Raw genomic sequence first — 14826 nt, forward strand, 5'->3', positions numbered from 1 at the left:
CTCAGTACACAGTGGTGTTATTGGATTAACAGCAGGGGCGGCTGTTTGGCTGCTCTGTGGCCTCTGCCCGTTCTGCCTATTATGTCCTGTAGTGGTGGAAGCTTTTAGATGACGTGGTCAGAGCGGCGCTTCGGAGCGAGTTTATCTTTGCTCTGCAGTTCAAGGTAATTGCTCGTTGCTTTCTTCTGTATGTCTGTGTGTCATTTTTTCTCCTTTAAAGTATCCCTGTCCACAGTGAACTTTCTCTAATCTTTATTGGCTGTCCGTCTTTCTTTTTTTTTTAAATGATTAGTCATAGTTTCTTTTGTTTTTTACTCCCTATAAAATATTTTCAAATTGCTTCCAGTGAAATAACGGCTGTGATTACATGCTTGATGTCTCAGGATCTATAATTACACGACGGCACCATTATGGAACAAGACTGCAAGACTCCAGGATGCCGTTAAACTGTTTAGCTTCCTCTGTGCAAATGTTTATTGCTTTATCTCTCTCCGAAGAGTCTGTAGTCGGTCGTATTTATGACAGTTAGGGACTCGCAAAGCCCAAATGGTCCATTTACACAATCCTTGTGTGAGGCTACTGCAAAGCATCAGAGCTGCACTCTGTTCCTGCTCACTGCCTGTGTTTACACCCGATTCACTGACGTCTCAATTCTTCATGTGCTTTTGTGCACTGTGATGTATGTACAGTCTTTTAAATGATTCAATAAATATAGTTTTATATGCAGTCGCTCTCGTCTCTCCTGTTTATTTTAACATCAGTTCTTTTGGCAGTTCACTGCTGCATCGCAGGTCCAATCTGGAGATAAGAAATCCTCTGTGAAAGGTTTGTAAGTTGTTATGAGTGGTGAAGCATTTACTAATGCTTTATATATTATAAACACTTATTTTTAATATCTTGGCAAAGGAAACGTTGGGGAGGATGGACAATGTTACAACAGGTGTCTGTTTTTATTGTCGTGACTGGCTGATGAATATCTGTGGTCCTTTAAAGAGTTCATTCTGAATCATTAATAATTTGATTTGAGCCTAAATGTGTAGTCTCAGTTATTTATTTAATTTATTATCTTTCTTTTTTTGTGTGACTAAAACCACCTGCCTAAATCTTACAAGTAATCTGTGAATGTATGAAAGTGACGTTTTGCTGTTAAGTGCCGAACAATGACTCAACCTTTTCTTAGGAAGTAGAATAAACTCTTGTCGGTAAACAACCTTAAATACCAAGACTCTCTTTTTGGAAATGGGTGGTGTCAACCTCTAAATGATTCCAGGGAACAAAAACCAGCACAAACAAAAGCTACACACAGATTAGGAAGTATAGCCATGTTCACCTGTTGCCTGTTACAAATGGCACTTTATTCTATTTATTTATATATTTATTGTGTATACCGTATATGTTTTTTTCTATTCTATTCTATTCTTTGTGAGGTTTATTCCTAAAATTCACATTAGCTGCATCAACTTACTGGAAGTGGCATCATATGGTCATATGGTTTAAACCAAACTGTCGACTCCAGCTTTGACATAAACCACGTTGTGTTCAGAAATGTTATCTCTACAGATGGATTTTCAGTTTTACAACAGGCCGTTTAACTCCTCGTTCCTCTTTGTAACGATGGATCAAAGTGCGTCGTCACCCAGACTTTATATCAGTGTGACAGGTCACACTGATCTCATTTTTATTAAGATGAACTGGCCAAGTCTTCATTTTACAGCTATGAAAAAAAAAAAGACTAGACTGTCTGGGTGAGTCAGATCTTCACAGTAATTAGAGGAGACAGAGGTGACCAACGACTGGTCTGCTGTTGAACAGTGATGATCCCCAGAGGATGAATCCTTTAGAGCAACATCCACTTAATCAATACATTATCACTAAATACCTAAAAAGCTCATTGTACAAACTGCAAAACTGAGGGTGCAAACATTTTAATCTCATGACCTGGTGGTAGGTTACATGCATTTTATATGTGTATAGCTCAGAGTACACCCGCACAAGACTGTCAGCATCGCTGCAGTGCAGAGTCTTGTTTCTCTTGTTGCCATGGACGTCAAATGCAAGTAAAAAGGTACGGGTAAAGACAGAAATGTAAATACTTACAGCCTCTCTATTTACAGTATGCTCAGAAACACATGGCATCTCCACAGAGTAGTTGACAAGCGAAACATTTCTAACTACTCATGTTGATATGGACATTTTAACATCAGAAACTCCTAAACATTTAGATTTTACATTTAACATTTTCAATTGATTCACCATTTCATTGTGTTAACATGTAAATTTCAGAATTTAGATTTCATATCGGCATTATTTATCTTTTTAATCAAGGAAAACTAAATCACACAGAATTCAAAACAGTGCTAAACATCTGGACTTCCACTTATTCTAACATTATTTGGAGCCAAATGTGGTGAAATGTTAATTTGCTGGTAATTTCAGTTTGTGCTACTTGACATGTTGTGGAAAGAAACTAATGTACTTTGGTACGCTTTTGAGATACTTATTATATGTGAATGTACGTATGTGCATATTGAGACATTTTACAGTGAAATATTTGTTTCTGATGGACAAACTATGTGATGGCAAAAACTGTTTCTGCTGAAGTTGATCTTTACTTTCTGGGTAAAGGAATACAATACAAGATACCTTCAGTTAGTGAATATAGACTGGACTTTATCTATCATCTTTCTCCCTTTCTCTTAATTCAAGCCACAAAATGAGTGAATTAGTGAATTAACCAGACACCACGTAACTGCTCGCACACAATAAAATGTAAATTTTAATTCTTGCCTTTTTAAAGTCGACCAAAAAAAAAACAAAAAAACAAAAAACAGAATCCTGTGTTCCAAAAACTGCAGTTCACTAAATACAGAATACCATACAAAACCTACAAAATGCAACAATTACAAACATTTTGTTCAACAGATAATAACATTTGTACAGTATAAATTTATAGAATACTGTTTTTTTTGTTTCCATTTGGCACAAGATGCTATTTTGTGTATTAACAGAAATGTTTTACCTGACACAGCTTTTTAAAAAAACAAAAAAAACAAAAAGAAAATCATAAAAATACAATAAAAGCAACACATTGTGACAGTATCATTGCAGTAGTTGTGATTCTCGGTTTGTTTGTTTGCATTTTTTTTCCTTTTTTTAATTCTCTCTCTTTACAAAAAACAGCAGTTACTCATTAAAACATTCAAAGCTTTTTTTTTTTCTAATTGGGGGAACAGAACAAAAGCAATGACTGAAACGGCTTCTCTGGAGGGTGAGCAAGAAGAGGAGGAGGAGGAGGAGGAGGACGCCGTGCGTTTCCTGCTCCCGGTTGAACTGTCAGGAATTTTTTTATGTTCCAGCTAAGCAAAGAAAGAAAATAAAAAACCCAAAACAAAACGTAATAAAAGAGGGAGAGGTGATGAAACCATTAAAAATGTGATTGATTTATCGTTGAGTGTTTGTATCATTGGGACGCCAGCGCTTATGTTGGTGTCGCCTTAGCTCATCTCAGTCTTTTTCCGTAACACTATAAATCATCTAAATGCCATTCAGTTGGAAGGATCTACTCAAGACTCGGGACTGTGTGTGTGTGTTTGATTGATACGACTGGAACAGAAGACGTCTCTACACCCGGCAGCATCCCTATTAAAACACTGTATAGTTTGTTGTGCATGGTCGTCTTTCCTCCACAAACTATTAGCACTGATGATGACAACAACACAACACGGCTGGATGATGGGCCACTTGGTCGATTTGTCCATAATCACACAGTAAAAAAACAAAAAAAAACAAAACAAATAAAACACACACATGCGCAGAAGTCACATGCATATGTGTTACTTTACTTAGTCTATGCACCACTGTACCCGACTGTTTCAACGACTCCATTCAACATGCAGCGTTTTTAAAAGACATCTGAAAGTGAGCGTGAAGAGGTTTTGTCTCTGATCCTCCACGGAAACTGGTTTGCATGCTTCATATCCTGCAACAGCTTAAATACACAGACAAATTTTCATTATCATTTGTGTGTGTGTGTGTGTGTGTTTGTGTGTGTGTGAAATTTCGCTTTTTACAAATAGTAGTTGCACTTGAAAATATCTACACTACTCAAATAACTTTAAAAGACTAGTTTTCTATGTTTTCGCGAAAAAGATGACGCCGCGGCTCGAAAATCCTCCGTCAAATTCTTAACTGATATGAGAAATAATAAAAAAAATTAAAATAAAATAAAAAAAACACGGGAACAGATGATGATGGATAAATGGGGGGATGCAGTTCATCCTTCATTTTACATCAATGACACTTCACGATAAAATCAAAACTATTCATTAGGGTTGCATATGCGTAGTAGCATAATATTACATGTTTCTTGTCGTCCCAGCACGAAATATGAAACAAAGTCTATCAAGTCTGCAAAATACACAAACATGCGTACACATTCTCACAGTAGAAAAAAGAGGAAAAACTAAAAAGCAGTACGTATTTCATTCTGAGTGAAGGAACGAACTTCACAGGTCCTCTCTCCGTAGATTCACTGACCTTCAACCTACAGTTTGTCCTGTTAGTCAACACCACCACCACCACCATCATCATCATCATCATCATCATCATCTCTCTCATCTCTCTCTCCTGTCGTCTCATGCATACACTCTTGTCTATGATACACGAGGCTCTGTGTCGCCGTGGCTACAGCCTCAGAGGGGCACAGAGAGCCAAGCAAAGACACTGATACAGAGAATCCAGTTTATACTGTATATACACAACCTACTGCGGACCTTCTTTACACTCTGACATGCCTTTAGGAGAACTGAGGGAGAAGTGGGGGGGTCCTGGTTAATTACAATCAGTGTGAGGGAGTGGATGGGTGGATGGGTGGGTGTGGGAAGTCAAGTCTTTCTTAAGGTGGGAGGAGGGGGGGTTTGGGAGAGTTTTGATAAACGGCTCGAGGTGGAAAAAGTGGAGATTGCGGCTCCTGTTTTCGCTCCGTCTTTGAAGTCCTCAGTGCAAATTGAAGGCCCGTCCTCTTCATCGTCATCAGATCGTCATCCTTCATCATCAGTCTGCTCCATGGTGGAGAGTTAAGGGGCATTTAGAGTCACCCAAAAGAAGCTCTGCAGGGAGGGAGGGAGACAAGAGTCAGGTTAGCACCCAGTGTTTATGGTGGTGGAGGATTATTAGTCATCATCACACATGTCACGAAATGAACAAAATGAAACACAACAGGTCGACCACTGCATTCAAATGTAAAAACATGGCACCTCTCTCTCTCTCTCTCTCTCTCTCTCCATCACCATCAAGTACTTTTCTTTTGTTACGCCACAAATAAACATTTTAGAGTGTAAACAAACAGAGTGACTGGTTTTAAATTTAAAGGAATAGTTCAACATTTTTTTTGAAATATATTTATTCTCTTGGAGCAGAATAATTCATGAGAGGACTGATAACCGCTCTGAGATCTGACGCTACAGTCAGCAGATGGTTACCTCAGGAAGAACTGGTCTAACAACTGAAATGTTGACTATTTTATCTAGTACAAAAACAACGCATATAAACACCAGATTGTATTTTTTTTCTAGTCCAGATTCCTGTCTCTTTAAACGATGTAATTATCAATGATCATCAACTTTTGATTCCTGAAAAAGTCTTTTTCTCGTCTTCTCACAGTCTCAGTTAACTCCTGTGTGTTCAGGTACTGTAAGAGCTACACGGTTAGATGACATCCATCTTTGTTGAATGCTCTACATCGCTCTGGACAAATAATACAGTGTTCACATCTGTACAAAATGTGCAAAGACAGTCACATTTCATATCCAGAACTTCTGCAGCTAGCAGTCTGTTATTTGAGGGAGTCAAACTGAAGTAGATTTAATAAAAGGTCCACATCACAAACCAGTGGAGACTTTAATGAACCCCCTGCTGTCCCTCCTCCCCTCAGATGCTGTCACCGTTTCATCTGTGACAGGCGGTGGTCCGGCTGCTGTTTACGTCTCTTTTGCTTTTATTGCTGAACCTGATCGCTGCAGCATTTCCTGAACCAAACAGCGTTTTTGTTTTTGTTTCACCTCCAACCCCGAGTTCGCAAAACTAAACTATCACACGTGGACTTGACTTGACAGTAAACTGCGTCATGAGGAGGCAGCACGAGTTTGATCTTTACAGGTGCCCACGAACGCAGCGCTTCCAAACATCCAGCTCTAACGGCTCAAAGAAGAAACTACCGAGGAGTATTAGTGCGTGTTTCACCTCCTACAAAGTCTCTCATATCGGTCCACGAGCTACAAATAGTCACAGCCGGTGACACTGTGCGTACCCCAGCCCACATCCAGCAGCACACTGCACTGCACGCCGCCTCGCAGCAGCCTCCCTGCAGCAGGCGCCTCCAACACCAGCACAGCACGTTCAGCAGCTCACACCTCTCTCAACCTGCTGTTGCACACAATAATAAAACATTTAGGGGACATGAAGCGAGAAACTCACAGGTTTAAATCGACGCCTCAGGTTTTAGAACTGTCCAGCGCTGCTGGGGTCGCACTGCAACAGGCGGACGATGGAGGGGTCGCTCTTCGCTCCTTTGATGAACTCCTCCAGAGACAGTTTGCCTGAAACACAAACAAGACGTCAAGTGACCTTTTTGTAATTTAAAGTTTTTTTTTTTATTCTTTTATTAGGAGATCAATGCAAAATTATGTGCAACAAAAAGAAAAGACAGCGTTTGGTGACACTGTGTTGTAGCATGGCATCATAGGAGACCATCCCTGTTGGATTTATTAAAGCTTCAGGATGTTTTTATCTGCAGAGGCGTCCCTCCGCTCCAAAACAAACAGACCAGGTGATTAAAACCAGCAAAAAAACAAAAAAACAACCCCAAAACACTGAATAAAGCAGCTTCGTGTTAAAATGTGAGCTGCAGGGGCTGTGAACTACTGAGCTGCTGCTGATCAAAACTCATGATGCAGATGTTCAGGATGGTTTTTTACCAGCAGCTGAATTATCCACAGAGGTGTCGTCACCTCACTGACCCTGAATCAGCCTGTTCTGAGTAAAAACGTTTAGTGGATGTGATGTGATGTGAACTGACGCTCGACTTGTTTCTGACTAAAGTCCTTCATCTGGTTGACGTATCCAGTTAAAAATGACTCAGATCTGTTGTTGTTGTGGTGGTGGATCTGATGCCACGAAACAAAGACAAACATGCTGTTGCCTTGATTACAACGACGGGTTCTTCTGGTTTGAAAATAGATGACAACATCTGAGGTAATGCCAGGAGTTACACATCTCAACAAAGATCTGTAACAGCTCCGGTCATTTTAATGTGGAAAAGCAGAAATAGAAGATCCTTTGTCAGGCTTTTTTATTCTTCTGCAAATGGCACATGAGCTGACGGACAAATGAATTAATAAAGTATTTCTTATCTTGAAGTAATTACTGACACCGACAGCACCATGGTGCATTAGCTCTTCTTTAAATGTGCTCCTCTTTGTAGTAATAGTAGCTTTTATTGAATCGTCACCACACACAACATAAAAAGATACACTGTTTTAATAATTATAAATATATACATTCTAGATAACACTTTATATATGATGGTAATGAATGAAAAGGTATACTGTAGGCTGAAGCATAATGGTTATATTTATCTATCCTACATACTGTATGTTGAAAATATAATGTTTTTTATTTGCTTTGGCTTCACATATGTTCACCTGAGCAGCTGTTTTTGGATGGATTACTGACTTTTCATTTTCAACTCAATGAAAGTGAAAATTTAGACCTTTTTTTTTTTTTAATCAATGTGTCCTAATGATGTCACATTCGTCTCCAACAGGTGGCAGCGTTGAGGCGGCTCCTCCTGCTCCTGAACCACCCCCATAATAAAAACACTGGAGCTGCCTCCCTCTCTCTCTCTCTCTCTCTCTCACACACTGACACCGTGTTCCCTCACTACTTGCGAAGACGAAGAAGAAGAAAAAACAGACAGCACATCTCATCACATCGTCCAGGTCGGCACGCTCCCTGTCACCATGTACTGTCTTTGTTCTGTCACTGTCCTCCTCCACTCCTCTTCCTCCTCTTCCTCCTCCTCTTCACTATGTCTCCACCTCCTTCTACCCACACCAGTCACTTAATTCCTAATTGTCCATCTCTCTCTCTTCCTCCCACCTCTGTTTCTGTGCCTCCTGTGCTCTGGATCACTGATGGAGTGTTTCTGTTGTACAAACATGCTCTTTGAGCGTCTGCATTACAAGTGTGTGTGTGTGTGTGTGTGTGTGACTGCACTATGTTGTGTTGTGTTGTGAATGACACAACAAGAATTACAGGTCAAGTGTTAATCTGCTGTGTGTTGGTGAATCGCTGCTTCAGGCCGACTGTGATTATCAAACCAGTCTGGTTCATAAAAACAGTTGCGTCTCATTTAAGTTGAAATTTATTATAGTCAATTAATTAGTCAAAATCCAACAGGCTGTTTTAAAATGCTCACAAATATCTTCTCTTCTCTTCTCTGTCCCATCTGTTTATTCTACTGTATTTATGCAACATCTTAGTGAAACTACTCCATTTTAAACAAGATCAAAAGGCAAAACCTCTTGTACTGGGGCTGGATCACATTGTAGGTTATTACTACGGCCAGATCTTTAATGTGTTAAAACAACTGTAAATAAAACAGCTGCAGTAGAAGCTTTACTGTCATCATATTAACACAGTAGTGCATCAACATGACAAAATTCAAGGTGCGTCTCTAGCTGAAAACACTCAACTATAAAACACATACACTGTATATAAAAGCTTATTTGGTGATCTGTAAGTTGAGGTAGTTGTATGTAACTGTGAACCATTAAAACTACATTTTCAAGCTGCAGCTCTGCAGATTTTATAACTATGATGTTCTGTAACGAAACCATCAAAGTTAAAGACAACAGCTGTTCTCTGGTTTCGGCTACGTCTACTTGTCAGCTGCTGCTGTGTGGTCGTAACATCACACTCACAGAGCGGCATGGAAACTCTCTTTTACAGAAGTAGCTCAGTGTTTTTTTTTCATAAGAAAGTCAGTTAAACGGTCGCATTTTGGATGAGTGACTAACAAATGAGTAAAGTCCAACGTTTGGTCAGCGGATCAGTGGTGTCAACCTACCGTCCCTGTTGGTGTCCATCTGCCTAAAGATCTTCTCCGTCCTCTTCTCAGGTGTCGACTCGTCCTCGGGCATCTTCATCACCGAGGAAACCATCTTGTAGATCGCCTACACGGAGGAGACACAGGTGACGTTATTCACTCAACAAATTACAATAAGTTTGATGTATTGATCTGATGGTGTGGTCTTTTTTTTTTTTGTCTGCTTTGATCCACTTCAGAACAACTCACAACAAGTTTCTGAGGAAACTTAAGAAGCATGAGCAGACTCATTAGTGTGCGCTGTGTTTACACGCTCCACAGACTTGATTTGACTTGTTTTGTCTGAAGCACTCATTCATAATTACATGTAGTGTATTCCAATTACACCACGGTCGTTTTTATTTTAATGAGAATAAACACTAGACAAAACCGTGATGAAATTTAGTGTTAAATTCACTCCAGTCCCTAGCTACTCTGACTATTTGATAATTCCCAGAAAAGCAGCTGTGCAAGTTGTCTCTGGTACAATGTGTCTTCAATGTGTCAAATGAAGAAGTGAAGTGTAAAATGAGAAATGAGAGGAAACCTGTCCGTTATGACTTATCACAGTGTCTGTTCATGTAACCAAACAGTGGAGTCAGCCTAAGTTCACTTAACTTACTCAATTAAGTTAGCTCATAAAATATATACGTTATGTTACATTTTTATATTATACAACATATAAATGTCCATCACATTCAAGCTTCACACAATACTGAGTAAATCTGTCAGCGGCAGGTCAATCTGTTTTCCAGTGTTACAGTAATTAGAGCTGTGCAATTAACTCTATTATTTCACCTCTCAATGACTTCATTTCACTCATGTTGGCTATTTTTTCCCCCCCTCAGTGTGTGTGTTCATGAACTACACACACCTGCAGCGTCCAAACTCAAAATGTAGCTGGCAACATGACTGAAATATTGAAAACTGCATCACTATTGGTCCATCTTTGCCTTCTGGTCCATTACTCTGGAGGGTTTTTAGACACTCAATCGACTTCTGAAGACAAAACTGGACCTGTTTAAGTCTGAGATGCCCACCAGCGCTGTGGTCTGGACTTTAGGAAACAATGAGAACAAATAATAAATAAAGAGCGGTGTAAAGATTTGATTCCACACCAATTCAATGATAGATCAGACACTGAAGCATATCATCATTAAAAGGCACACCTTTATACTGAAATTCCCCATGGGCATGTCAGAGTGATGAATGTTTTTGCGTCAATATCACATTTAATTTGCAAAGATATGTATAGCTAATAACTAAATTCTTAAAATATTAAGTTTGGCATTAAGATTCACACTAAAAACCTACTTTAATAAACAAATAGGAATTTTAATATTGTACATGCTTCAGATGATGTTATACCCAATATTATCATACATAACACACTGTCATTTCAAATTTCAATGCTGTATATATATTATTATTTGTCTCTCTTTCTCATTGTTTTTCTAGGCTAATATTTGCTTATTTCTTATGGCCTATTTGTGGCCAGTGAGAGGTTGCGCTCATTTCTGTACTCATTATTTTTATGTTTGTGTTGATGTATGTTGTCTTTGTTGCAATATGTCTGTAGATTGTTGATTGTTTTTTGTCTGTAATGTGTGTTAGGGCCCCTGTGAAAACCAGAGAGTTTCCTCTCAAGGGGTAGATAGATAGAACAAAAGCAAAAATAGATAGATAGATTTATCCTAGTCAATAAAAGTTTTTTTGAATGAATTTATCGTCCTTCAGTTTTCAAAAAATCAGAATTTGGCACTTGTGAACTAACTCATGAATACAGTTTGGGTCATTATGACGCACACACACACACACAACATCAATATTTTCTGTTCTACTTCTTTCCTGATGATTCATTCATTTCTGAAGAAGAGAAACCAGTGAAATAACAAAAGCGAGCAGGGAGGCCCACACACACAGGACTCTGTCTGCCACACACGGGATCTTATGCAACGTTTCCCCGTGTTATTATTTAATTTTACTGATAAGTAACGTTCATTCTGCTCCGTCACAAAGACAAACACAGGTGAGTCAACACACACACACAGACACACTCAGACACACACACACTCCCTCTCTCTGAACCTGCATCCATTCAGCTCAGATGGGATTTTATTCTGGTGTATTGTCAACTCATTTCCATGCTTTAGGTGAAGGGGAGGGGGAGGAGGAGACGAACATATGTGCACACTACACAATCCCTCACAGACTATTTATCAGTGTTGTGTCTCCTCTGCTCTCTGTTGCATCGCAGGCTGTTTGGCAGTAAACAGTGAAATCACAACCCACTCTCTCTGCCTTCTAATAAGGAGGCGGTGGCGAATGGCGATGGCGGCGGCGGCGGCGGCTTTGAAGGGGAATAGGAGCTGACATGCGAACAGAGGAAGTTTGATTGTGATTACGGTGCAGCGGGAGCTTTAAATAGGTGCTGGCGGTGCCTCCTATTACACGGTGGCAGGGTCAGAGTGGAGAGTCTGTCTGGGAGACAAACAGCAGCAGCAGCGGCAGCAGCAGCAGCCACAGTTAATATCAGCTTTTACCTCAGTTTAGAGTTATTAATCGAAATCCTCAGAGAGTTTTTTTTTTGCATTTAGCCAATATTATTACCCAGTGGGGATTTAACTGTTGTCCTAATCTAGAGAAATGCACTGGGATAAGATTAAATTCATAAATCCACCCCAAAATACAAGCAACAAATAAGAAGCTAAACAATCTGCAGCTTACAGGACGTCGCTCTCAGACACACAGGAAGTGTTTGTCTCATTTTATTCTATAATTTCATATAATAAATGACTCAAATCCATAAAAAAACAATGGTTCATTGATTGAAAATCTGGTCATTTTTGGACATTTGTATGTATCCCAAGTCTGTCATGTCTTTTTTCTGCTCTATTGTCGTCCAAAAACAAATAAACGCACACCATCGGCGGCCATGCCAATGCACTGGGCTGGTTTCCTCTCTGCCCCACACACACACACACACACAATGGAGTTTATTTAAAGACTCAAGCCCACATACATGTCGACCTGCTGTCCTGGTGGTTTCTGTGGCTGTGGTAAAAAAAAAAAAAAAAAAAAAAGTAATGCGTCGTTGCTTCAGGAGACGATTCAATCTTTAAAAAAACGGAATAAAAATGTACTTTTGATTTTAGATTTACAACTTCAGAAGGATCCACGGCTCCAAATAGAGGCAAAAAAGTCAGAAAGACTGATTTAATATCTTTTAACACACTAAATCCTTAGATAGTGGACACGTCATATCAGGCGGAGTGACTAAGCTCTTTCATTCTCACAAATCTAACAATGAAAACATCATTTTCTTTCCTCCCATTCATGTATTTTCCAGCTCTGAAACCGACACCTGACCACTTCATCACATCATTACCTCCTCTCTCCACCTGAGCCACATCAGATAATACAGAAAGAGGACAGATGTAGTGAAGGCAGAGACAGAAAAAGAAAGGGAGACAGAGAGAGAGAGAGGGCAAGGAGGGGGTCATCTAATTGTCTGGCCCTCACTCTCACACCAAAGACGAACACATTTCCCATGGTGCTTTTATCTCACTGAGCAGTGATCTCTTCATCTTGCTCCCACTATTCTGTTGAGTCTCATTAAATCAGCGCTCGGTATCAACGCTCCCGCCTTTTTTCCACCTTCCACCGGGCGAGACTGACTGTGGATCGAAACCACGATGATGAACTTCCCTCTGCGCTCGTCTGCTCTGCTGCTAACTCAGTTGTTTCAGATGAAAGATACATAGAGGTTAGATTTCAACTATTGACGAGTGGATGAGACAGACAGTTTGGCTTTTTTTTTCTTCTTTTTTTTTATCTTTCTCCCTCTGTTCACACATTTTGTCATTATCTGAATAGGAGGGAAGAAGAGTCGGGCTGGGCTGATGGAGATCCATGTCGTTCAAGTGTACAGTATACTCCCACTGCAGCTCGGGCTAATTATGAGCATCACCAGACTTTACACACACACACACACACAGACACACACAGGCGCTCTCTGCAGGAGAGCATCAGCCGGCCCGCGGTTACACTACAGTAAATGGAGGTGAGTGTGAATAGAGAACATGGAGACGGCAGTGGGAGGAGAGGGCTCTTTAGGTAAAAGCACTGGAGAGCGTCGGCCACAACAATAATAACACAGGTGTGATGACGGGCGATACATCCCTTACACAGGGAACACACTCCACAACTGGACTCCCTGCTGCCAAGGGAGGATTTAAAGTGATTGCTGTAATGAACGACAAACAACAACAACACAAGCTGGACATAGGAGATTAGGGACCTGGAGGGTTTCTACTTAAAGGGAAATTAAAGAAAAATTGGCAAATTCTCCTATCGCCATAATCCCTAAAGTCATAGCAGTAGGTTCATCACTTTTAATTATCGGTGCATGTTGTTTTGAGATCAGCGGGGCAGAGACGTGAGCTGCTCAGTGAACACAATGGAGGTGAACGGTACAGTTCCTCATCAAACTCATCAAATACACAATCCGACAACTCCAAAACGCTCTCATGGACAAGTTGTGACCTGCCCATTCACCACGCTATGTAACATTACGACACATGAACAAATACTCTGAACTACTTGTACTTTTGAAATTGCTCCGCCCAGCAGCCGTGTCTGCAAAGTAGTTCCGGCTGCATTTGCCTTTAAAACAACTTCATCTCGTAATGTTACGTTATTATCTCATAGCGTGGGGAATGTGCAGGTCACAACTTCTCCACCAGAGCGTTTTGGGAGTTGTTGGATTGTGTATTTGATGACACTGAGCAGCTCACGTCTCTGCCCCGCGGATCTCAAAACAACATGCACCGATATCCCTTTAAATAGTGCAGCCGTGGTTGCAGCCATAGTTAGTATGGTAACACACCTACTAGAGGGCGACTGATTAATCGGTGCTAATAAGATATTTTAGAAACTATTATTAATGCAGAAGTTAGACTCTGGCTGTGCAGCCTCCTCCCTGTTGTGCAATCAGCTACATCAACAATCGGCTTTCGATTGATTAATCGGCTGTTTCCTGCTTCAGACTATCACTATACTATACTGGCCTTTAAAAATCCACTATATTGGTGTTGTTCAGCAGGTGCCCCATATACAGAGGCTACATTCCTCACTGCAACGGCCCTAGTTCGATTTCCCTCATTTGTTGACCTCTAATTCTCACAATGAAAATGCTAATGGTGTGGATTAACATGTTAGAAGGTGACAAGGCTAATGCTTTGTGGAATAATATGGTTCTAATCCAGTGGTAACCCTCTATATTTAGCATGCCAGTATTTGCTTGTTTGCACTAAACACAAAGTGCATTCTGGGATTTTGTGTGATAATTTTAGCTTTTTTCAAAAGTACTTTTGTATTGTGAAAAATGGATAATGAATAATTTGCAATATGTAACTAGATAGCATGGATGTAGTTAGCATCTGCTCAAAGTGTGTCGTGAATAAGTGATGAGAAGTGACAGTGGAAAAATATTTTACAGTTTTCCACAACACCTTTCTTGAAACCCCTATATGCCAACCTGTGTTAATCAATATCATTATGCATCAAAAGCACAACACTGTGCACATTATGTTTCATTTTAGAGTCAAATTGTGTCTAGAGTTCTGCATAAAGGTGATGTGAGATCATGCAACTTTTAATTGATTCAGGCCACTGAGGGT

At 40.1% G+C, this 14826-nt stretch overlaps 1 protein-coding gene across 3 annotated transcripts in view; it reads right to left on the minus strand.

Annotated features, from left to right (window-relative positions):
- Window positions 1-1929: 1929 nt before the first annotated feature.
- ncalda (neurocalcin delta a) overlaps window positions 1930-14826 on the minus strand; it is a 76159-nt gene continuing 63262 nt past the window's right edge. For all 3 annotated transcript variants that reach the window (XM_083989742.1, XM_083989743.1, XM_083989744.1), the window contains 3 exons: window positions 9128-9233; window positions 6475-6596; window positions 1930-5108 (listed from right to left, as the gene is read on the minus strand). In XM_083989742.1, coding sequence (XP_083845868.1) covers window positions 6499-6596; window positions 9128-9233 — 204 coding nt within the window. In that variant the 3' untranslated portion in view covers window positions 1930-5108; window positions 6475-6498. The remainder of the gene's footprint in view (window positions 5109-6474; window positions 6597-9127; window positions 9234-14826) is intronic.

Source organism: Trachurus trachurus, assembly GCF_905171665.1.
Source record: "Trachurus trachurus genome assembly, chromosome: 16".
Classification (NCBI taxonomy): domain Eukaryota; kingdom Metazoa; phylum Chordata; class Actinopteri; order Carangiformes; family Carangidae; genus Trachurus; species Trachurus trachurus.